At 41.7% G+C, this 25,924-nt stretch overlaps 1 protein-coding gene across 7 annotated transcripts in view; it reads left to right on the top strand.

Moving 5' to 3' along the window:
• SGMS1 (sphingomyelin synthase 1) overlaps positions 1–25,617 on the top strand; it is a 99,632-nt gene extending 74,015 nt beyond the window's left edge. For 6 of the 7 annotated variants that reach the window (XM_080401709.1, XM_080401704.1, XM_080401708.1 and 3 more), the window contains 5 exons: positions 10,205–11,047; positions 16,293–16,410; positions 19,732–19,885; positions 20,619–20,785; positions 23,083–25,617. In XM_080401709.1, the coding sequence (XP_080257835.1) occupies positions 10,425–11,047; positions 16,293–16,410; positions 19,732–19,885; positions 20,619–20,785; positions 23,083–23,262 (1,242 nt within the window). In that variant the 5' untranslated portion in view covers positions 10,205–10,424 and the 3' untranslated portion in view covers positions 23,263–25,617. Of the gene's footprint in view, positions 1–3,781; positions 3,801–10,204; positions 11,048–16,292; positions 16,411–19,731; positions 19,886–20,618; positions 20,786–23,082 lie in introns of those variants that run through there. The other variant, XM_080401705.1, reaches the window with a different exon arrangement.
• Positions 25,618–25,924: the final 307 nt, after the last annotated feature.

The raw sequence follows: 25,924 nt of genomic DNA, 5'->3' as shown, positions 1-25,924 counted from the left end.
CTGTCGGTGTGGAAGCAAGCATGTTTTCAATGCTGTTTTGTGCTTTTAAGGTATCTGGCAATTTAAAATGTTAGGAATACTTAATGTTTTTGGGTGGACATTTGTGCATACCTGTTCTTTGGGTTCAGTGCCAGATTGTTGTCAGAAGCAAGATTTAAGTAGGGTTTGGTGGTGTCACAGGATAATGGGGGGTGGGGGTGTGTGTGTAATGGGGGATGGGATGTCTGATGTAGATTGGGAGCAGCTGAGTATGAGTATGGCATTAAGATCTGGAGTCTGATACAGAGATAAAACTACTGTTCAGCACTAGGGGAGGAGTATCTTGGGTTTCTGAAGTCCAAACTCTGAAATTTGGAACTTGTTGCAGCATCAAAATGTCACATTCAGTGGCAGCAGCAGCAGTCCTGAAACGCCAAGCAACAATCATGAAATTATCTATAAAAGGCAAAAAAATAGGGACCCTTAGAGCAGGGAACAGAGCTGGTCTGAATTGCCATCCCTTTCTGGCACTCTTGCTTTCAAAGAAGGAGATGCTGGATAGCTGGACTGGGAGGGGAGAGGATTGGTCCCTCCAGCCTCACTGGATTTTGTTGAATGAATGCAGGTGTGGTTTTGCCATCAAGCTGAATGCCGACAGTGGCAGATCTCCACTGTAAACAGCGAGGTTTGGCATCCATGTATTTGGTGGCGAAGAGTGGAGAAGGTGACTGAAATTTGGCAAGCGAACTGAGAGATAGTTTTCTTGCTTGTAGCGTTAACTGCTAAATAAAGATGCTGGGGCAGTTAATCTGAATTTTCAGTAGTTCTGGCTTGTGTAAGACAAGTTCTGTTGTGCAGATGTACACCTGTAACTCACTGGCGATCAAAAATGCTTTTTTTTCCTTCTTTCTTTCTTTCTCTAGCCTTTCCTGGGTTTCTGGTTGTTCTAGACCAACTATGCAATAAGACTCTTCCTCTCCTTCATACAGATAATTGTTTTCCAGATCTAAATGCTTGATTTATGGTACAACTCTGCACAGGTATTGCTCGAAAGAGGAGGAATATGTGTTCCAAAACTGGATTAGACCTATTTATAACCAGAAATAATCTTGACTAATTGTGTGTTCTGTCTTTCAGACCAGGTATCAGTATGTGTTATATAAAACTAAACTAATAAGGACAAACCCAGGAATTGTTTTGCTTTACAAGGGTAATAGCATTGAAGAGTAATAATGTTAGTGTGCCTTTTGGGTGGGTTTATGAATAGTAACAGCTGAAATGTAGAGAGCAGCATCTTGCATGAAGACATATAGGTATTTATATTTCAGCTCTCGAGGCTTGGAGTGTTTTTGATATGGGTCTGATGTGCTGGACTTAAAAAGAAGGGTATTTGAAATAAAATACTTGAAATATGGAAACATTATTCTAGGCTGGATTCTGAGCATGTAAAGTTAGTTTTCTTTTGCTTCAGTTGTAGCTCTGGGAAAGGCTGTTTGGAGGAGGCAACTGTTGTGGTCTGGATGCTAATACATGCTCACTAAAAAACCCAAATAAAAAAATATGATAATTAATTGATTTAAGCCTTGAGTGAGGCTCTGTTTTCACTGAAGTTTCTGCCAGCTTTCTTTTTCCTAATCTGCATGGCTGATTTGGCAGAATACACAGGAGCATGCATTTTAGAGCTGCATTGGCATCAGTCACAAAACTGTCCTCAGTTTCCTTAGGCAAAACATCTTTTTTTGTTTTGGTATTATTTTTTTTTTTAAAGTCTTGATACTACTTAGGTTCCCAGAGGCTCACAAGTCTGACTTCCTAACAATAAATGACTTTTAGGTATTCAGTGTAGGTAAAAAAACCAAACCCACCCCAAACCCCTAAAGCACCTGCATGTGATTAACAGAGTTAAAATATGGAACCTCCTGCAAACATTTAGTCTCTCTTTATTTTCTTGTTTCCATCCTCCTGTTCTACCCCGTCCTTTCCCCATTTCTATGCCTTGTAGGGGAAAACCCCCCACTTTTTCTGCTTTTTTCAGTGTTTCATCTGTTTTCCTTTGGAAATCTTCCGTTGTGTGCATATAAATATAAGGAGGTTTGGATAGTTTCCAGAGGAAGGCAAGTATCATTTTGTGCTCTTCAGTAACAGAGTTAGCTCAGAGGTTGCATGAGGACACAAGGCTCTATTTCCAGTTCTGCCCTATCTCTGGGTGACCCAGATCCTGAGGTGTAACACAGACGTGTGTTTAGCTGTGTTAGAGACGATGGCCAGAACTTGCTGCCACCCAAGCACAGAGTCTGGAAACACTTAGGGTTGCCTCCATCCAGAAACCACATGTGCAGAGTTTGAGTGCAGCGTGTGTGTCATGGTGTCCATGGTGATTTTTGTTTGTATATAGCAAAGAAGTGACTGATGTGGTGGATGCATTGAGTCTTGCTGTAGAATTCTGCTGAAGAATTAAAAGATCCTGGTGTCAAAGCAGATTACCCACGTATAAGGATTTGTGATGCTCCATTAGTATTTTCATGCACCCCTTTGTGGGTGAAGGGGTGAAAGAGTACAAACCCACTTTCTCTCAAAGATATTATTCTTAGGAGATAAATATAGCTGTGGATTGTTGTTCTCCCTCTGCCCCTTTGCAAATTAACTTTGTGGTGTTATTTGTGTCTTTCTTGCACAGAACTAAAAACATTTGCAGCAAGGAGTTGGAAGCTGAGTTTCCTATTACAGCCATTCAGAAATAAGCTAATACTCATTCCACTTCTGCTGCGGGCATTGCACGTTACTTTAGGATTTAGACATCAGGATTGTGGTATGCACTACAAAATGAGAAGTGTGCTTGGGTTGTCTCCGCCGTAGGCGGAAAGTCCATGGTTGTTCCTGCAGGTGCCAGCTGGGGCTCTGGTCCTGGCTTCTGGCTCTCTTGTTTGTGTTTGAGGAGACTTTCCAGTCTGAAATAGTTGTTTGTAACTGAAACTAAAGGCAGGACCTGCCCTCCCCACCCTGTCCTTTCCAACCCCGGATCACTCAAAGCAGGATTTCCATAGTGTCAAAACAAAACCCCTACTTAACAACTGCTTCTGTCATGAGATTGCTGGTCAGGTGAAGTCTTCTCGTGAGTGTGTGCTGGTTTCCGTAACTACTTCCAAGGCCAAGGAAGAAGCAGGGGGAGGAAGAAAGTTGAGTAAAGAGGTGTAGGGCTATGAAGAAGCAGAGGGGTGAGCCTTCATCAGGTTTGGAGGGAAAAGGTATCTATCACCTAGCCCAGAACATCTGCATGTATATACCTATACACATACACACACACAGTATAGGTGATGCATTTTTGTAGCAGAGATATTCACTAGCAATGTTTCCTATCTGAAGGTGGGCTGCTTGGTTATTCAGATTTGATAAAGTACTTCCATTTTGAAATCCTTGCCACTGAACTGTCGGCTTGGGTTCAGAGATGTTATACTGAGATGTCTGCCTGCGAGTGGATTTTCATTTCTGATTTTTGTGTTAATTTAGGATAGGAAATATGCAGTGGGGTGGTTTTTTCTTCTTTCTATAGAGTAATTTGTAAAAAATGAGCTGCTCATGGATTTATGTAGTAGTATGCCGGCATCTTTTTTTCTCTCTCTCTGAAGCTGCATAAGGAGCTGTTCAGGGTACGTGGGCGTTGCTTCACATATTGATCCCAGCCTCTTTTTTCGTAGTAGTAATTCTGCTTGCTCTGACTTTGTGTCCACAGGATGTTTTCCATCTGGGACTGACCTTGGAAATCTATCTTGGAGCTCCTTGAAACTTGTGAGCCCACTTGTGCCTCAATTTTATATTTACAGGTATTTTGTATTTGCATATATTCATAGTTGCAACACAAAAATGGCTTTTTTTGTTATGTTTTAAAATGCCAACAGTCTCTTGCTTGCTAGTGGTGGAGCCTCTTGCAAGGGGCAGACTCTGGTTTGGAGGCATGGCTATCCTGAAGGGAGGGAAGCATTTGGTATGTTGCTTGAGAACTTGTTAGTGATAACCCAGCACATAATTTGTGACAGGAATTGCCCTTTTGTTGCAAATTGGCATGCAGAGGTGCTTTGCAAGTACAGGACGTCCAGTTATTGAGGTGTCAGAGCGTTATTGTTAGTGGTGATAAAATGCCTGTAGAGGAGGTGACTGTAACAGTGACTCAGATCTTGCTGTTACAAACTGTTTGTTTCGTGGTGTAAAAATGAAGAATAAGAGCTCCCAGCTTTTATCCAGAGTATTTGGTCTCCATGTAACTTACGGTAACCAGTGGGGTTGGGGAATTCACTTGTGGGTTGGTTTCTAAAGCATTAAAACTTCCATCCTTACAGCAGTTGATTTTTTTTCCTCCTTATGTGTGCACACATTATCAGTCTGCATATCAGCATTTGTTTTCCAAGGAAGAAAATGTCACTCTTTTATCTTGAAACTGTTCTTATCCCCTTAACCCTGTTTTTTACTAATGGTTTTATCTCAACTTTTCTGGGGTGTTTGGGAAGGGTGCTCAGTGTTGCAGCTGAAACACACCCACTGTCTCTGAAAGGATTTTAAAATCTTGGCTCCTGGTGAGGAGCTCATTGCAGTTTCTGAAATGGCTGGTTATTTTACTGATTTCTATAGTGACTGTTGCCTTGGCAGCAAAGGTCCTCCCTTAGAGAATAAAAACACTGTACAAAACGTGAGGAAAGCATGATTTGATTTGGGAAGACTTAGTCACGTTTCATAGTGTTATAGGAGGAGATTGGAGATGAACAAACTGGTTTTGGGGGTCATCTTTTGCTATTGTAGGTGGATGTGGTTTGTTTCATCAGTGTTAGTTGCGAGATGTAATGCTTTCAGCTTGTAAGTTTAGAGGTAGTAGGGAACAGCATGTTAACCTGTAAGCCAGCTGTGGGGTTGTGAAGGGAGGTTACTCCTCTGTGGACCCTGCAGCCATCCCAGACAAAGTCTGCTGCCACCTGGCCAGGGGATGTCACTTGTTCAGCAGTGAGTCCACAAACTTTGAAACAAAATCTGCAAGAGTGACATCCAACATGAATGCTTAGTTACCCTCCAAGCAGACTTATAGGACAGAAAAGTGCAGTTTTCTGCACCTTGGCCACCAGGTCAAGTGTGGAGGTGTAGCCAGCTGATGATTTTATTGCTGATTATCTTGTCCTTTAACTGAAGAGATGGATGCTCCCACATTTGGTCCTTATGCCCAACTGCATCTCCGCAAAGCGATGCAAAAGAGAACAAATTTTGATATGCAAGGTTGTGTAGTGTGCTCTCAAATACTTGTTTAACCTACTGGGGTGGATGTGGTCATGGTATTACAACCCTCATATGGGCAGATTGAAGTGGTGGTGGGAAATACTTTGTTGGGCAAGTGGAAAATGATCTGAAAGTTTGGAGTTAACACTTTAATGTTTGCTGAGCACAGGGGAAGAAGGTTGTGTAAACATGAGGAGGGGGGAACTGGAGCCCTTGGTGAAGTTACTTCATCCTGCTCAGTCTTGTGATTTGGGTGTTTTGAGATACTGGTTTTACACAGCATTATTATCATAGTGCAGTTGGTATTATTGTAATAATGGCATTGATACTTATAATTCATTGTCACATACAGGCTCCTTAATGAAGCAGATCTGCTGCGGATGGAGGGAGTGTTTCTAGTTCCCTGGCCCAGGCTAACAAGCTGTATCAGAGCCAGGGAGGCTTGGGTGTGCGCCTGTCCCTGTGCCTTGCTGGGGCAGTAGGCTAAGCTGGTGGATGTGGCCCAACAGCAGCCGGTGCCTATCCCCACCTTCTGTTTTCAGTTTTTGTGGACAGAAGACCTTTTGTGGAAGCAAGGGGGCCTGCAAGGGCTGTCAGTCCCGTATTGTTTCTCTGAACCTCTCCCAGTCAAGCTTTCACAAATGCACAATAGAAAACAAAGTATTTTTTAATGTGACAAGCTGGAAGGTGTCAGTGTTTTGCTGATTGACTGGATGTCAAGCAAAAATGAATTCCAAATCAAGTATAAGAACAAATTCAATTTATTATATTACACTACAAAGGAAAAAATAGCATGCAATATGATAAAAGGAAACAGTATTAGTTATTATGCACAATATGATAAAAAAGCAATAGGAGTGAAGCATTGGATCATTACTGCAAAGCGTTATAGAGACTAAGAAAAGGATATATCACCAATTACCACTTTAGCATCATCCAGGCCCACACTTTGCCTGGGAAGCCCTGTTGCAGCCAGCACCAGGAGTTGCCCAGTCACTGGGAAAATTCCTGTGTGTTGCGTCCACACGTAGGTGAGGCTTCTGGCCCAGTCCCGGAGCTTGCCCACCTTTATGCTCAGTGAAAAACAAAAATAGTTTACACACCTAGTTTATGCAAACTATTAAGTTTAGGCTAAGTGCAGACGTGCACTTCTCATGATTTGTAAGGTTCACACACGCCAGGGACGTTGGCCAGATGCCCGAGTGTGGTGGAGTTACTGTCATGCCATAGCTGCACATGACACTTACAGTCTGGATGTTCCTGCTCACATCTTGCCTGTTCAGGGGGGCTCTAGACAACCACCTGCTCATTAAGGTTGTCCTTGAGCTCCCAAAGCGATCTCGTTAATAGTGATTGCTATTAAGTGATCTCTAAATAAAGACAAAGGCTTTTTCATAAGCAGTAATCAATTTGATAAACTTTTACCACAGTTAGTAAAGAAGATTTTTCGCCTATTCCTCTCCCACTAGACAGCCTATGAAATGGAGGTTTAAATGATAGGTGCTCATTTGACATTTCAGATGTTTTTCCTCGTTTTAGCTTTCAAGGAAAATGACTCCATGGCCTGTGTCCTTGGCAGAGTATTATCTTTCCTCTTGTGAGTATCAGTTACTCTGCTTTTACAAAAGGTGCTTGGTAGTGATTTACATGCTGGTGGTGTGATAGCAGTGGGCTGGGATTGCACCTGGCCAGTGCTGTCCTCGTGCTCCCAGAAACTGCATCCATGAGGACTGAAGCTGTCTGCTCAGTAGCTTGTTCCTTAGTGAACCCCATGCTATCGTTGTCCATCCATGCGCAGAGGACAAGATGGGGTGAAAGTGTATGCCTTTGTGTAAGATGGGATTTCTCATTTTAAAAACCAACAAAGACTCTTAGCAAATATATTTTATGTGCCATAAAGACACAAAAATTGAAGTCAAGCAATCTTTATTCTTCTGTATGGTACCTTTAATAGCATTACTGATGGTTAGTTTAAAGCCTGAGCAAGTTTCTGAATTGATTGTAGTTTTTAGCAATATTGCCAAACCCTGCAAGACGCACGTCTTCTGTTTCTTGTAACACTGCAGGGCCAGGTATCATGGGGTTACACCAGCATATTATGGCGCTTGTAACCAGTATCAGAGTAATATTCACAGCTGGCAACAGATTTTTGTTCTTTTAGGCTCCACACAGAGCTCATCTTAAAACCGACTAGCTTAGCCATGGCTGGAGGAGATGTATGTGGATGGTAGGTGAGGAGATGTAATTTGAAGGTTGGCTACAGGCTCCTGAAGAGTGATGAATGCAGCCCTTTTGTCTTTGGGATCTGGAATCCTTAAGCATGCTGGAGGCTTGCAGTATGTTGTCAGGGGCTGGACAGAAAGACTGGTATGTTGGGAGGATAATAGTTAAAGGTCCACTTTTCTCCTGAGTGGTTTTGGGAAACTGTGATTCAGTCGCCCCAGTGTCTAAAATTGAAAAGGTCTAATATTGTCCCAGCTCGTGGTGTACACAGAGTGCTCCGACAACCCCAATTCCTAGCTGAATCTGTAAAGCAAAACTTGGAGAGGCAGCCAGCGTAGCTGTTAAATGGCATGGGAAAATGAGGTCCTGCTGCAGACTAAGAGCCCAAGTGTTGTAACCAGGTTAAAAAATACATAATTTATGCTTTATCAGGATTGTAAGGCACTACCCTTGGAAACGGCAAGCCCATAGAGGGGTCTGTTAGTATTCGTTGTGAATTTGATGCTGTGCAGCTTCTGGTGCTACACCTCATGGATTTCAGCCCAAGTTTCAACCCTAGGACAAGTATGTGTGTTGTGTTTTCCTTCACATAGACACTGTTTCCTTGAGTTGTGAATTACTGGTGCATCCCTTGAGTCTGAAACATTGTGGATATCAAAAAGGTGATGGTGTTTCAATCTCCTTTGCCTGCAGTGAGTGAGTCAAGCCGCAGGCATTAGTAAGTGTGTAGCTCAAAGCTGAAATTGCTTTTAGTGCAAAGACTGAGGCCAAACAGGGAGCTGGAGGCAAAATACCTTCCCCTAAGTGCTGGTGACACCAACTCTCCCTGGCATGGAGTATGGATGCAGGGGTTGTGCTTGGAGCTTTGTGCTGCAGCTGGTGCCAGACCAGGATTTCAGGTGTCCTGTGATAATGTGACTGCATTGAGTACAGTGGAGACCAGTGTGGTGGAGAGCCAAGCTGCTCTCCTTTGGTCGAAGTCTTGTAGGAGTTTCTAATCTGTATTAACGTGCATAATTTGATCCATCCTTCTTTTTTTCCATGTTCAGAGCTGTGTAACTAAATACTGATTTGCTAAACACAACTTGAATAATGAAGCAGTCTGTGGCTAAAAGCCTTCTTCAGTACATACACTGGAAAAAAAAAAGTAAATAGAGCTGTATCCTCTCTTCTGCTGTTTTAAAACAGCACAGATATTTTCAAGGGGGAGTATTCACACCTGTTTGCTCCATGGATTTAAGTACGTGTGTGTGAATGGTGTGCCCAGCAAGTGAGAAGTGGCATACACAAAGTACTTTGTGTGCAAGTCCTTTGTCCAGAACTTTGTTTTCTCAGTCATCAGACCTGGTTCATTCCATGGAGAAGCAGATTGAAACCTGCACCTTGTGTTTCTTGTCAGTTTGGAGGTAACAGGACAAAAAAATAGATTTATGTGCAACATGGTCTCGTTTTGCATAGGAATATAACTCTGTATGTGTGTTGTACCACTTCTACCCAAATCTTGCCAGTAGTGTAGATTATTTTCCTCAGTGGCAACATTGCTCCCTGCAAGGAAACACAAATATCTGGCAGCTTGTAAGAGGCTGAAAATATTCTTTAAGCTGATAAAGGCATGATATGACTTTTGAAAATATGAAGTGTTTTTTCCCCCATACTGTTACTTTCCTTAGGTCACTTTGTGTTTACAATGCTGCAGCCTTCTGCAAAAAGAACTTGGTTCATGGGATGGCAGGCTGGAGACAGAGGTTCTCACTGTTTTCCTCTCCTTGCTCTATGGAGGGCCATTTTTTGTTTGTTCATTGAACAAACCTCTCAAACCTGGGAATTTGGTGGTTGCGTTCGCTGCCCCATGATCACTGCTTCTTGCTAAGGATTTTGCCACTTGTGTCTCAAAAATGCACAGAGGTTCCAGCAAGTAACATCTGTTTCCCTGTAACTTTTGTATTGGAAGTGATCAGCTTTTCTAAGCTTTCAAAGTTATTTTTGTAACTAATTAGGTGTAGAAGTTGGCTACCTAGTTCCTTTTTTGTTGTTGTTGTTTAAATTTTCTACTGGTTCCTTTTTTAGCTGATGACAAACATTTATTTGAATTGTAGCATTATACCACGGAAATGATAAAATTTACTTTGAAGAGCTGCTAAACATCTGCTAGTCCTGCAAATCTAAATGCTTTGGTTTATTTTCAGGGTAACCTGTTCGGGCATTGATTGTCCTGCAGGTGCTTCGGCCCAGAAAGTACAAACTTGCTTATCTGTGTTGTTTTCTTTGTGTTGCTGACCTGTAGAAAAGCATTCTTTGTAGTACAGTGGATATTTTTGCCTTGCAGAACCAAAATCAGGCTTCCTATTCAATAACTAGGTGTAACACATAGCATTAATGCACTAGTCTGTAAGGGGGAGAAAAGGTTTCTGACATGAATAATGCTAAACATTTGCATTGTAGATTCTTAAATCCATTAGTGCAATGATTTTAAGAGGAGTTTGGGTACTGGTTATGGACCAGAGCTGCACAGTAATAGAAAATTTAACAAATACAGAGCAGAACCTAATCCTTCCCACAGTTTCAAAGTCGCATTTATAGTACAAAACTATTAAAGCTCTTGAGAAATCAATAGCAAGCTCAGAAAGGACAGTGCTTGGTCTTTTCCATGCCAGAGTCTAATGATCTTATTTATATTTAAACATGAATTGCAAACAATTGGTAAATGCTGTCCTAATGACTGATTTGGGGTTTTTCTTCTCCTCAGGAAGAAGAATGCCAACATGAATATGAAGTGAACCATTTCCTATGCTTGCCACAGCGCCTGGATGCTCATATTGCATGGTTAGAGACAGGGACTTGCCTCTCACCAAACTGCTTCCTCGGACAAGATGAAGCCAAGGAGGAGCTTTCCGACGCACTGGAGTTGCAGTGACTGCTGCCCCATTTAAAATTGATGTTAGACTGTGCCCTGGCTGCCTGGCGAGATGAAAGAAGTGGTGTTGTGGTCACCTGAAGAGGTGACAAATTGGCTAACAGAAAATGCTGTGCCGGAGTATTGTGAGCCATTGAAGAGCTTCACTGGGCAGGATTTGATCAACCTCACAGAGGAGGATTTTAAGAAGACACCTCTCTCCCGGGTGTCTTCTGACAGTGGACAGCGGCTATTGCACATGATTGAAACTTTAAAAATGTCTCACCACATCGAGGCTCACAAAAATGGGCATATCAATGGGCACATCCGTGTCAGTGTGAGCAACACCACGCGTGAGAATGGCTTTGGCAGTACAATGAAGCTGAACGGGATGCCAAACGGCTATAAGAAGGAGATGATAAAGATCCCCATGCCAGAGCCAGAGCGCTCACAGTATCCTATGGAATGGGGCAAGACTTTCCTGGCTTTTATTTATGCACTTTCTTGTTTCATCTTTACCACAGTGACTATCTCAGTTGTTCATGAACGAGTGCCTCCCAAGGAGGTGCAGCCTCCCCTACCAGATGCATTTTTTGATCGCTTTGATCGGGTGCAATGGGCTTTTTCTATTTGTGAAATCAATGGCATGATCCTTGTAGGACTGTGGTTTGTTCAGTGGCTGCTCTTAAAATACAAGTAAGTAAAACCTTTTGAAAAGCAAGTGCGAGGGGATACTTCTGACAGCTCTTGGAGGTCAGATACTGGTTTACATCCAAATAAAATGAAGCTTCTTGTTGTCTTTCTGGTTTTGGTCTCCCATACTGAAACAGAGATCGTGCCATAGGCAAACTGCAGTTTGTGTGGGCTGCCTGTGCAAAAGGGAGAAGTTCAGTCCAACTGCTACCTAAGAAACTAAGAAACAGCCCTGATCTTGTTTGCCTGCATGATTAACTTCAACCCTTCTCATGTGTGAAAAGCCGTGAATTGGTTGTAATGACGTTCTTTACTCAGTTGACTGTTCTGTCTATTTAGAGGAAGCACAGCTCACAACTGTTGTGAACACAGCTGCAAACCAAGTTGAGATGGATGTAGTGTCTCTGTGGTTTGCCAAATGTAAAGACCTACCCTAAGATTATCATAACTCTTTGTCAAAACCAACAGGCAGTGGTTTAGTCCATGCACTTAAACAGTGCTGTGTGGAAAATTGTTGAAGTATGTTTCCTGCTTAACATTAGATGGAACGGGTAATGTCAAACACAAAGTATGTCAAAAGGTAATCATAAAATATGCAAAAGCATAGATATGCAATGAATTTGCAAGGTCTTAGTGGTTGTCTGCTTCTTTGCTCATCCTGGTCAAAACTGCAAGGGTGAATTTGCCTGCCAGTGGGAGTAACCTACTGTTTACCCTCTACAGAGTCCATGTGGATCTTAATTTAGGGTATTTATACTGCCATAAATCCACACCTTAGGCAGTTGTGGTAAGGCAGCTGCCATAGCTGTGAATGAAGTATTCAAAGGCAAGTGGCATTAAGCAGTGTGAGGTGGCATATCACCATTCCTTTCAAAAACCAGGCACAAGCATGTCCCCAGAGCTGCCCAGCCCAAAGAGGAACTCCTCTGCTCTACTAGTAAAACAGCTTGTTCTCCACCTGTTCACTGAACTTTTTTTTTTTTTTTTTTTTTAACTCCTATGTAGGAAATTGAGGAAGGAATGTAATTTGGGCCCCACCATGGGAAATACAGGATTCTTCAGTTCACAAGACTTTGTAATAACCTTAGAATTACAGATTTTCCTTTTTAAAAGAAAGAAAACCAGAGGCCAATGGATCGCTTGCCCTTATAATGGAGAAAAACATTAAAACTTAAACATAAGCTTGTGGTTCACCAGCTTCTTAAGGTACAGGCAGCTTGGAATGAGAGAATTGCTAAACTGGGGCAGCATACCCTTGTGCAACACAGTTGTGGATTTCTGTTGGAATGTGACAAATGTTTATGTAATCCACAAGACTGAGATAATGGTTTGTTCATCTTTTCTTCTGCTTTATACTACTTAATGTGTTTTATCAGGTGAAATTTTAAAACTGTTGTACAGTTTTACAGAGGTGATGTTCCTTAAAGGAAAGTTTCTAGAAAGGTTAATTTATTGTTATTATAGGATTGCTAAAAAAACTGTGGAATTGCTTTTTTCCTTTCTTTTTTCATTTTATTTTTTTTTTTAATATGCATGTATGTACAGGAGGAAGGATTTAGCCTGGCTTGGCCTCTTGTTTTGTTTATGGCTGTAAGCTTCAGTATCACTCTTAAGTTGGTAGCTGCAGCGCTAGCAACTGCATTCCAGCTCCTCTCCCCCACTGCTCTAGCTGCCTGTGGTGAACATGGGGGTTCATTAACTTTCTGGGGGTCTCTGAGCATAAATGTTGTTCAAAACCAAGGGAAGCACTTGGAGAACGTGACACAAGATTCCTCTCAAGAATGGGGTGTCAGGTTAATAGGGCAATATGAGGGATCATCACCCTGTGATGGAGCTGAGCAGAGGCTTTAGATTAAGAACAGCAGTACCCATAAGGTCCTTGGAGATTTTGAAGGAGTGAGACATAGGTTAACTTATGGTTGGCAGATGCAAAGATTCCCCCTCATTCTCTCTCCCCCCGCAACCATCCCCATTTGCTTTGATTGTTGGTTTTTCCTTGCTTTAGAAAGGCTCTTTCTGGTATTAGGGGAAGATATCAGGGAGGCACAGAGCTTTCCATTACCTGTATCAGCCCTGGAATAGGTCCTGGTCAGTGTGGGTACTAGTCATATAATGGAGACCAAAAGTCATCTTCTATGCCAATGAGTAGAGGTATTGAGGTCTGAGAGGCCCAAGCAGTCAGTAAGCAGCAAAATTGAAGAACAGGAGAGGAGCTTACAGGAACATGAGCCCAGTGAGGCGGCTTTGTCTGGAGGACCTCATTCTTGTGGCTGTGGATGGGAACCACTAAGGGCTATAAAAAGAGCTGACAACCATGCGGGTTGTCACCTCCTTTTGAAACTTAATTCAAAAATAAAGGGACAGAATTAAGCCAGCTAGACCTTCCTCACTGCTCTGACCTCTGATGGCGTCAGAGATAGCCATTCTTACATTCCATTTGAGGTCTGAAGATAAGATGTGAAGCCAGGTAATTGCTGGGCAGGATGAGACCTGGTCCCTCGCCTGCTCAGATGATAGAGATACCGTGTCTCCAAGTGCAAGCTCAGGATCACCGGTGAACCAGCAGGATTGTTACCCATGAGCCAGTGGCTGGGTTGAACATTTGACTGAAGGAGACAACTTCATACTTTCAGAATTTCTGAAACATTTTTCTTTGCCAAGCAGTGGAATTCCTATTGCTTATCCTACCAGATCCATTATTTGCCAATAACCTGATTTCATTCAAGCTGAGCTGGCTTCTTGCGAGCAATGAAGGATGACAGAGATGTATCATTCATGACACCGATCACTCAGGTCTTCCTTGTTCAGTCCAGGGATGGCATGGTGATGTTGAATAGAATATATGTGTCATCTTTGTTGCACTGCAAAGTTGGGGCCAAAGTGAAAGAGAATGTTGGGTGTGTCTGTCCAGCTAACCACAGTGCAGGGTTTCACTTGGCCCTGTTACTGCTTTCTTGCCTGAAAAATAATTTTACCTTCAGGTAGAAATTGAAGGTTTTGGCTGACTTGGGGCAAGGCACTAGTTTTGGTGCAAGGAAGTCAGTGACAATTTCCTTCGAACATCCATAAGGCATTGGGTTGGTTGGTTTCTCACCAGAAAGCAGGAACAGGGTGGGTGTGCAGGTCTTGGCAGAGGATTCCAGGCTGTCCAAGACACTGCAGGGAGCTTGTAGAGTCCAGGCAAGCGGATGAGGCAGAATTAACTTCTTTGGGAAGCATTCCCAGATGTTTTGGAAGAAGTACAATGCTGGTTTTTGGCCATGCTTGACATTTGATTCAGGCTGCATGCTCATGGGATTGAAAAACCAGCGTGTTCACTAGCTGTGTTAGGTGAGGTCTTCTGGATAGTTGTAATAAAAGTTGTCTTGGCCAGTAATAAGCTTAGAAGTTGTACTTACTAGCTGACTCGTAGTCATACATACAAACACAGACAAATCCTTCTGAGAAAGGAAAATACGAGGCTTTTTATGTATTTTTTTTAATACTATAGTACAGAGCACTTTCAGACTTTCCTTAGCAAAAACATGCTAAATCCAGCTAAACCAAGTGAGTTTGTGGGTAATTTTAATTTTTTAAAAAAAGTTCACTGCTCAGTAAAACACAGCTGCTTCTTTGGTCTCTCAAAATACAGTACTGCTCAGTCTTTAATCCCCAACCCCCCTGTTTGTCTTTATACCGGGTTATAAAGAAAAGCAAGTTTGTGTCTGATTATAAAAGCCAGACACAAGAGTGAGATCTTTATTGGATCATCCTTCCAAGAGAAAAATTCCCCATAATGAGACCCAGAGGAAGATCACTGCCCCAGTGGCATGGTGCCTTCCACTCCTAAATTTCAGTCCATGGAGCTACATTAATAAAGTTTATCAGATTCTTAACTCCCAGTTTTGCCTGTGTTTACACCAGGAGAGGGAAGAAGAAACATGAAATACTGTGTTTCAATAGCAGTGAGCACTCAAGTGCAAAAATGCATGTGCACTGTAATAGTTGAGGCTTTTCTGATAAATTAAGACACTTAAGCTGTTATTGATCTGGCACTGCAAATTCATACTCCTCTGAGAGTGGAGCACTACAGTTTAATAACTGCCAAAAGCTATTAAAAACAAAAAAGATGGCCAATTTTGATCTTTGAAAGAGCTCAGCTTGATAGAAATATTGATTTTTAAAAAGTGAATGCTTCAAAATAGCAGGAAACGAATGCTAGAACTTGCAGCTTGTATTGTAACCCTTGTATTTCCCAAATGATCGTAATGGTAAATAATAACAATTTAAAATCAACTTAAACCAACAGGGTCTGTAACTGGCAGGATGCAAAGGGTTGATTTGGTTAAGGTCATGAACTGCTGTAACTGGATTTGCTCGTGATTTTTGTAACACCAACAGCATTTTCTCTTTGCTGAACTCTATGCAAGCTCAGGTGGAGATTACTCCTGTCCTGATGTATGTGCCAAAGGGGTTTAATTGGCATAGCTCTTTCCTTATGATGTTATTAGCCGGTACATAGCACTGAAACTTCACAGGCCCATTATAGGGCTGTCACTCCTGAGTCGAAGCTGCAGCTCTTTACCCCGTGTGCTCTTAAGGGTTTTGCAGAACTGCATCACGGTACCCCAAAATTGCATCTGCCCTCTCTGTGTATGTTGGTGACTCACTGGCAGCCCTTAATGAATATATCTCTTCACACGTAACTCTAAATTTGGGTTTCAGAGGTTTTGTTGCTGGTGTGAATTGCTTCCTGTTTGACACTGCTCAGGAAAGATGTGTTCTCACTTGTTTGGGGTCATACAAGCTATTTCTTCTCAGGCAGCCCTTTGTAATTACTAAATGTGTATGTCACCTGAAATAAACTTAGAGCATTTTATCCTTTAATGAAAATACTGTAACTATCCCCTGCCTTGAGCAGAAAATTAGTGACTGCTCAATGCTAATGGAGAGGTATGGGGCATGAAATCCCTTTTAATGTCTTGAACACTGTATCTGCCTAGGCTTTTGTATTCTAATCCTTGTATTTCCTGTAATCACCTTCATGGACTACAGTAGTTGAGTTGCTTTTGTGTTTCTGACCTGTAAAGCACGGGAGTATTTGTAAAGTAATTCAGTGTTCTGAGGTGTAAGCTGATACTGTCGCAAGTTTCAGAAGCACAGAGAAAAGAACAGTTGGTAGTTTATTTACCTTCGTATATCTTGTTTACATTGAATGACCTCCTTATTTTTTCCCTTTTTTTTTCTTTTTTTTCTTCTTTTCTCTTAGGTCTATAATTAGCAGAAGATTTTTCTGTATAGTTGGCACACTATACCTGTATCGGTGTATTACAATGTATGTGACTACACTCCCAGTACCTGGCATGCATTTCAAGTGTTCTCCAAAGGTAAACTTCTGGCTGCCTTTCCATATTTTAATCTGTATGTTTTCCCCTTGTCCTGCTGTTACCAAAACTGAGCAGTACTTACTCAATAATTGTTACTAGTTTGAAAATAACAGTTTGGCATGATGGGAACGTTCTTCTGCAGATCATCCACTTCCTTCTCAGTGAAAGTATTGACGGTTGCTTTGAGGCAGTGCAGGCATTCCCACCCTTTTCAAAGTGCTAACCTATGCAATTTCTGTAGCATTTTCAACTAATTTGCATGATCAGCATTTTCCTGTCTCTGCAGGACAATGCAGTCAAAGATGTGCAACCTGAGGAGTTTCCTCGTGTGACTCATTTATTTCTAGATGCTTCAGCATGTTAAATACAAATCCAAGTATGATTTGTATTTGAAAATGGCCCAAAGAGACTTTTCCAAGGCTGGTGAAACTCTTATCCCCTTTGCAGCTGTTTGTCCCTGCATATATTTTTGCAGTTGTGTTAGCCCAAGGACTTGCCACCTCCTCCCCCATCTAGCACTGACTCCTGACTGTTGTGTCAAGGAAGAAAATGGGCTTGCAAAAGCTATGGCTGAAGCCAAGCTACTGAGAGAGACAGGTGCTTAGGCAAGCCCCGTGTAGTCAGGGGGGACACATCATGGGACAGGCGCTGTGCATACATCTCATACCACACAAGCGCTGGTGTAAGTGTGGCCCTTACTGCAGCGTGCTATTTGTGGTAGAAATGCAGTTAAATACAGACTGGACTGCTGCAGTAGGGAACAAGGTGCATAAATTAGACACAAGTGCTCTTTCTCCATAGCGGTTCATCTCCATGCCCCTCCTGGGGTTCTTTGTGCTATAGCTTGATTTAAGCTGGAGGAAAGGGAAAAAAAAGTAATTTCTGTGAAGTATCTACTGTTCACACAGTACAATGGCTTTGTGTGCACAGCCATGTTAGGTGACAGCAGTAAAATCACTGATTATAGGTAGTAAAATCCTGAGCTGACTGGGTGCATATGCTGTTACATACAAAACCATTATGTTTTGGTGAGGATTGCTGGTATGTACAAACAAAGCTGAAATGCTTTGGTTCCTCAGGGAGATAAAGCCAATGAATGTACTATGCACCTTGTTTGACAAGGCACATCGTTTGCCAAACCACGTGTGGCTTTTTGAGGGACCAAGGTCTTTTGTAAAGAGAAGCAAGTGGGAGGGGAGTCAACATTGTATTTGATCAGTCAGCTGTTATGAAATTAAAAAAGAAAGAACATAGGTATTTATGGGCTGAAGGGAGTAAATCTGCCATTTTGGGAAATTTACAGTGTTGGCAAGCCTGTTTCTTTACTCAAGTGAAAACAAACCTACGTTGTGCTCTTCTGTTGCCCCAATAAGACTAAGGATTACCTTTCTTGAAAGCTATAAATATACCGATGGGGAAAGAATAACCTCTCAACACCTTACTGAGTTGTAGATGATTGTGAAGAGTGGGCTTTGGGGAGCATTTCAATGTTTTATAACGAACTGTTAGCAGGAAATGTTTAATTGCTGCAAAGACCCTGTTTAAATCTGTCAGCAATTAATAATTATTTCCAATTCTTAAAGCAAGCCCAGGCTCTAAAATAAAAGCAAAGCATGCAGGTAATGGCCAGCCAGAGGGATCTGTGTTTCCTTCTGAGTGTTACATGGTTACTACGGATTTAAAAACTTCATAAAATGAGGTAAGGATGCAGCACATGTGTAGTTGCGTGCACTGATCTATTAGTCCTGCTCCTTTGAGTTCCTGCTTCCCGTTGGATCTGGAGGTGCTCAGTATGTCCTGGTTTTGCTTCTTCCATGGCATACATTTTCTTTCTGTTTTTTTTTTAACATTTGAGCTTGTTTTAGACCTGGGAGCAGCAAAAGCAAAGTCCTGGGACAGTACCAGCTGCCCTTTGGTCACCTGGCAGGAGGGAGAGGGGCATTCTCTCCAGCAGGACTTGGTTTGTTTCAAGTTTGGCTTTCCTAAGGTAGATAGAAGTTTTTTTCGGAAATACCCTCTGAGCCAGCATCATGGATTGGAGGTGGTTCAGATCAAATCCATAAGATGTTGGAGGAATGTCCCCATTGCTCTCGTGGGTTGTGTAAGTTAAAGCCAGTGCAGAAGTTTGGCACCTTGCTCTGACAAACATGGTATATATTTCTTTTGAAATGTGAAGTGGAAAGAAACAGTTTTGAAGACTTTCCGAGGCAGGATGGCGGGAGGCCTTAGAGTTTGGAGTGAGATACTCTCTTCTGTTCGTTGAGTCAGGGATTCAGCAGCTGGACATACAGTTTGAGCAGTTCATTCTGTTTACTGTTGCATTAGCATCTGTAGGGCCTGCACTGTTATGAACAAGAAGAATTAAATTAAGCTTGATTTATGTTAGACTGCATTGCCTCTTGAACAGAAGGAAAAACAGATGTTTAGAGAACATGACAAAATTCTAGCTATAGCTGAAAATATTTTTAATTCTTTTTTATTGGTGAAGCTGGATTTTTGAGACTGTATTACAGAAGCTGCAGGTTTTCCAAGAGTCATTATTCTGAACTTCGCTATATATACATGTGGTTCATATATACACCTGCTGTATATCCCAGTGCAATAATATAATGAATAAAAAGAGACCTGAACCCCTGCTTGAAGATTCTCGCTAAAAATAATTTTCCTGTATAGCCATGAACATTAGCAAAGGCTGCCAGCAAGACCTGGGAGAAAGACTATGCCTTTACATGGTAGCAGCCATAAGTACTTAGAAATAACATAGAAAACAATTTTTGCTCACCTACTTGTTTTGCTTTGGTATTATATTGAAAAGATGCCATGTTTTTCATTGTAACTGGAAATGACCTGGTATAAAGGTTTTTTACACGCATATATACATACACAAATATTTGTTTAATTTTTTCTGTGCCTTTTCAATTTATGTTGTGAATGTGGGTAAAAAACAGTAGTCCTTTGGGATACTGTATTTCTAGGGAAATTGTACTAATTTCCTTGATTCTTCAGACATTGAATAATTCAAATAAAGTAATATTTTAGACAAATGATGGAAGTGCATATGGCCTGTGCTCACATGAACACTATCTGTAACAGATGCAAAGCATCAATAAAAAAATAAACTCGTGTCTCATTTCCAGTCTTTTTCCCTCTAGAAATGTGCTGCTAGCTTTTGGGAGAAGCTGTGGATTTACTGATTGATCTTGTGTATCAAAGCACAAAGAATAACTGAAAGGCAAAGTTACTGGCTAACGCCATTGCCTTAGTCTCTGAAAGGTTAGCACTGATATTCTGCTGTGCTTTTGTGTTTTGCTCTTCCACCAGCTTTTTGGAGACTGGGAATCTCACCTGCGAAGGATAATGAAACTGATTGCTGGCGGAGGATTGTCCATCACAGGATCCCACAACATGTGCGGCGACTATCTGTACAGCGGTCACACAGTCATATTAACTCTTACATACTTATTTATCAAAGAGTGTAAGTTTGTTACTGTTCATGGGGCATTTCCTGTTGTATAAATCCTTGATAATTGAAGAATTATTGTTGTACTGATCAGTAAATAAAATTAAAGTAAAAATGCATGCTTTTCCAATTAAATAAAAATAATAGGACTTCAAAGACATAGGGCTTACTGAAAAAGAAAATTGAGGAGACAAAATAAACACTTTACCATCTAGATATCTGAATTAAGCATTTTATTAATTAAAAAAAATTGTTTAGAATGTAATTGAAACCTTCATTGCACCCTGCCTGGTGCAACTATGTGTCTCCTAGCTTAGAGAGAGATGAATGCCGTGCTGAATGCAAGGTTGCTCATTTTTCAAGAATCGGGCTTTAATGTATGCGTTTATCTTTTATGAAAGGCAAGAGGGATGAATTGCCATCTGTTGAGAATCAATACTGGAAAAACAAATCAGTTAATTTTACTGACCAGGTTATAATATATTGTTATGTATTGGGCCTCTTTCTCAAAGGTTTCATAACCTTTCTGTTTTCCAAGGGTCTTACTACCCCAGAGTACAATTTTAAGTTACACCTTAAGAGAATGATACTTATTTTGTGATCTCAGCATTCCTGCTCTTAATCTTAATGCAGGCGTTGCACTACCCGCTTAGGATTGCAGTCCGCTCCTCTGCTGATGACAGCAATAGTCTTGCATATGCTGATAACACCATGCATTGAGATAATCACTTCTTTTGCTTCTTTCCAGATTCCCCACGGCGACTCTGGTGGTATCACTGGCTTTGCTGGGCACTCAGCATGGTTGGGATGTTCTGCATCCTCCTTGCTCATGACCACTACACTGTGGACGTGGTGGTGGCTTACTACATCACTACAAGACTTTTCTGGTGGTATCACACAATGGCCAACCAGCAAGTGAGTTTCTCCCGGTCTTTGGATCTGTGTGGTTCTGCTTGCTGTAACGTGGTGGTGGGTGAATATCCACGCTTGGCCTTGAGCCTTTCTGCAGGAGTAGGAGTGGACTCGCCTGTGTCTTGTGGAACATCCGTCTCTTCCCCCCGACACTGTTTACGGAATGGAAAGAGGCGTCATCAGCTGGGTTCATTTTGCATCTGGACTGCAAAAATGCCTGAAGGTCTGCCCACAGGCAGGCAGGCCTCTTTGCTTCCGCTGTGTAACCTCAATTTTTGAAGTTGTTCTGAATTTTGGCCAGTTGGCCATTTTTGTGATAGCAGAGCGAACCATTTGGATGTGGTGGTGGTTTTTGCCTTGGGTTTTTTCTTTGTTGAAGCCAGCTGCATTTTCCTTCTATTCTGTGTAGTTAGATGACAGGTCTGTTGAAGAATAGTATTGAGACCTCACTAAAAATGAACCATTTTTTCAGAGTGTTTCCAAGTGGTGCTAAGTTCCCCTGACCAAGGGAAGTAGTTTCTGTTTGGAGGATAGCGCAGCAGAGAACAGGCTGCTCCTGTCCTGAGGCCTGTGTCTGGGAAGGCGTGAAAAATAGGGCCGTGAGGGAAATGCTGAGAACGAGGAGCTGCTTAGCTGGGGGCACAGTACTTGATGGAAGAGAGCAAAGGTTTGTAATACTCAACCAGGGAGCAGTCGTAAATGATTCAAAGGTTGAATGAAGCAGTCTAAATGAGGTCTCATGTCATTCTTGTTCTTACTTTCCTGCCAGTGAACTAGATCAATAAGTGATGAGCTTACAGTGCTGAGGAATGAGAGAGAAAACGCACAAGACTGTTGTTATCCATGGGAAAGACCTAATGAGTTAGGAGAAACTAACTCTTAGGTCTGTAACAGCAAATTGGTGTCCAAATATTTTCTGTGCAACATGGAGAAAGATATTGTGCTTATCAGCATATGACTTCAGTTAATTACATTTAAGAAAAGACCTAGTATGATGATAGGACATCAGTTAATATTCTGATGGTACAGATTTTTAGATTATATCAAGGTCTTACAGCTACTGTGCCATATTATTGCAGTGGTTTTGCTGCTGCTTGAAGCAATACACCACAGTCCAGCCCTGTGGTATGTTCTTACTACCAAATGCCTAATTGCAAAGAATGCACTTTGATGTTCAGTCTGTTTCGAACCACTGTGATAGCAATCTGTGCCCAGACTTAGTAACTCTTGTCATACAGCACCAGACCAACTTCCACACTTTGAATTTGCTCCTGAGCTCTGTCAGAACGGTGGTGCTGAGTGGCCATGCTTCCAGGCTGGAAGCTGCTGAAGTCAAGATTGCCTTGAGTACTAATGAGGACTTGCTTCAGAAAAGTCCTTTGCCTTACTGTGTGGAAATGTCCCTGCCCCGCTGAATGATGTGACTCAGAAGATGGTACAATATTGCTTCCCTAAACTGCTGAGGTGTTGGGAAATGCTGGTCCCTGGATCCTTACCTGAGCGCACATTTGTGTGCTAGTTCCTCTTTCCTCCTGCTGCTCTATGTGCCGAGGGCTGTGGCTTGTGTCTACCTTAAAATGAAAAGCAAAAGCCCACTTAGGGCTATAGTGGATTTATTTTACATGTGAGTTTACCACATGGAAAGAAAGCTTAGCATACAAGCCCCGTTGCTTGCACTTTCTGGTGGGCTGATACAATGCTTCCCTGCTCTGGTGTCTAAAATGTGCGACAGGGTAGTTCAATAACTCCCTTGGTGCCTGCCCGCTCCTTGTGTCTCAGCTGTGGCTTGCTCATGGCTAGGAGAAGCATAAGGGCAGATGGGGGCAGGTTAAGAGCATGTGGAGGACAGGGCAGGGTTCATTACCTCCTCTGGATGGGTTGAGGCATGCCTTGCTCATTGCTCTGTAAGCATGCAGTGAGGCTCCAAAGTGATTCTTGAGCTACTTACGTGCTTTGGGTTGGTTGTGTTTCATTCCCAAAGGAGAGGAGACACTATCTCTTGGGCCATTCATTCTTCTCCTATGGGACCATAGAACAGCAGAGGTCTTAGAAACTAGGGTGAACCTCACTTGAGAGCAGCATTTGGTGTGTGCAGGTAGACTGTGGAAAAATAGCTTGGCTCTTTTTGACTCTGTCCATGCAGATCTGTTTGGCGGTTGTTTCTAGATATTGAGAGATTTTTGGAAGCAACTGTAGGCAAGATGCCACTGCTGAACGGTAGCAAGCGACATGTGATGAAGTCATGCGAGTAAGTGATGTGCTCTTTTGTAATGCTCTTTCTTCTGATTATCTTTGTGCAGGTGCTAAAAGAAGCTTCCCAAACTAACCTCCTTGCAAGGGTCTGGTGGTACAAGCCCTTCCAGTACTTTGAAAAGAATGTCCAAGGAATTGTACCTCGCTCCTACCACTGGCCCTGCCCCTGGCCAGTGCTGCACCGGGGCAGGCAGGTGAAATACAGCCGCCTGGTGAATGACACATAACAGCGTGTCGACGGACAAAACCGGGGGGAAAGGACCTGTCCCAAGTGCTAAGAACTCTGTACGAGAAGATGCCATAAAAAAATCAACCGCTCCCTAACCCTTTCTTTTAACAGTTCCCTTGACTTAATCTATTCAGTTACCTGGTAAGCACTGTGATCTTTTTTTCTCTCCAAAGGATCTGCGTTGGACAACAATAAAGAAAATCTAACTTATCATGCACTGTTATACATTTCTTGTTAATAGATTTGGGATTTACATTTACCCATCACCATGTTCCTTTGTATATGATGCGACAGCATAAATGAAAGCTTTTATATCATAAGTTCTGGTCTTTCCAGTCACGTCTGGGAATAAAGCATATTATTTTCTTGGGAAAACATACTTTTCATATCTCTTGCCCCAAAGATTGGGCTGTAAGCCATTTTCTAGCAAATTACTATATGAAGGTTTCTAAATACCTGCCTTGGGTAAAATCGAGAAATCTTTCTACCTGTTGCGTCACGCTACGAATAAGATGATAGACACAGGAAGGTTTGGTAATCTTGATTTTTGTAGAATCTGCGGTGACTGTGTCAAAAAGTGCAAAAAAAAAAAGGAAAAAAAGAAAAAGGTTGTAAAGTGATTTTCTAAGTATTTCCTAACTTTATTTTTCAAAATGTGTATGAAAATTAAATTTAAAAAGATTTTTACATGTCAGAGAATAGAGAGTTAAAATTTAAAGAAAATGCTTCTTGGGAGAGAGAGATTTGTCTATGTTTCTAGTGCCTTTCTTGTCTTGATTGTATGGTCAGTAGGCAGTCTTAAATGTTTTTATTTAAAATAAAGTATTCCATGAAAGCAGAATTATATATACTGTATAATTACTAATTTTTGCATTTATAGCTAAATTAAACTGGAAATTTGCTTATAATGTTGAAATTGCCATGTGTAGGGGGAAAAGAACACAAATATAAAGGGTCCGATCTTGCTCACACATTGTGGGCAGGTCAAACTAAAAGGTATCAATTTATTGTCTACTTGGTAGCTGTATTTTAAAAATAAAAACAGCCATGAAATCCTGTTTTTTAAGAATTTTACAAATGATCACTGAGTGAACTACGAATGGTTTCTCCATCCCGTATTGAAATGTTGTTGAAAAACAACAAAAATAATCTATTTCTTTAAAATATTTGTGCAGAAACTGCATGTAATTAATTATAAGTTTCACTCCTACCATACATACTGTATGTTTGGGGAAGTACTCTATCCTAAACTTGCCAATGTGCAGAACAAAATAGTTTTTTTAAAGAATGAAGAAGAGAAAATATATATATAAATATATATATATCCATTCTGTATTTTACGTGAAGCAGAGTTATCTTCTGTAGGGTTTTTGTGTATTCACAAGGTGATATTTGTATTGTAAAACAACAATGGTGAAGGAAAATAAAAAGGCTTTTGAAAAATGTAGTTTCCTTTATCTTTTTAATATTAAGTTTAAATTTAAAGCTGGGTTTATTCTTCCAAACCTTGCCTTTAATTTTATGTGTTATTGCACTGTAGGCCATCAAATTTGGACTGTATGGAAACTGCATTGATTTTGAATTGCTGTTCACGTTGGGCAAAACAGTGCCTTATCTGAAATAAATGCTATGCAATAGATTCTGATAGTGTGGGAGACAGGGGTGGATGGGAGAAGCCTTCCTGGGAGCCATCACCAGGGCTTGAAAAATCTACCCCCAAACTGCTGGGACGGAGCTCGTTGCAGGGTGCCCATCTGTGACCCGGGGCTGTATCAGTCCTGTCACTTAAACAACAACAAAAAACAAAAAAACCCAAACAAAAGAGTGAAATTTCTATGAGTACTTGGTGGTGAAAGTAATTTATTTCTTTTTTCTGGGTGGTGGTGGTTTATCTCTACTTCTCTGCCCTGTTCCTCAGCCTTGGCCAAAAACTTCCTTGAAGAATTGCGGGTTGTTACTTCTGCTGCTTTGCCTTGCTGTTGCTTGGGATGCTAGACAAGACTAAGCCATCTCTTACCAGTTCTTTTTCTCCCTGGGAGGGATGGCATCTCTTCACGCCCCATGCTTTTTGGCAAAATCCTTTGCAACAGCACCTGCAGAGCTGTCTGCGAATTTTAGGGTCAGCTCTGCGTGCTTTGCCTTCAATCCATGTATTATCTTTGCAACTGTGTGGTTGAGAGCTGATGTTTAAAAAAAAGCAAATCCACCCCAAGATGATTGTTCGAGAGAATTCACGCTCCCAGACGTAAATGAATGAGTAGATTTTTCAAGACCTGGCATCACGCACATCAAAACCATTGACATAAGTAAATGTATGGATATATGCACATGACATTAAATGGAATCTGCTGAATTCTGCATTGTAGTGTTTGACTTACTGCATGGATCTTGCTAAAATGGTTTCGTTTTCTTCACAGCAGAGCTGTGCTTTGGTAAAGCGTGCTGTCTTGAGAGTTAAGTCTGGGCAAGCAGGGACATGGAGCTCAGCAGTGTGGCGTTGCTCTGGGTGCTGCCTAGTCTGGAGGAGGGGTCCCAGGGAATATGTGCGGGACAAAATTGTGCATCAGTGTTAACTCCAGACTGTGGCACTTGTGCTGCCTTGTTCTCCTTCCCTGTGAGTATCTGCTCGGCAGCACCAGCTTTTTAAGATGGGTAATGGC

The sequence above is a fragment of the Falco punctatus genome (assembly GCF_963210335.1).
Source record: "Falco punctatus genome assembly, chromosome: 9".
Classification (NCBI taxonomy): Eukaryota; Metazoa; Chordata; class Aves; order Falconiformes; family Falconidae; genus Falco; species Falco punctatus.
Note: the sequence above shows the minus strand (reverse complement) of the source record. Positions and strands in the feature narration are given on the sequence as shown.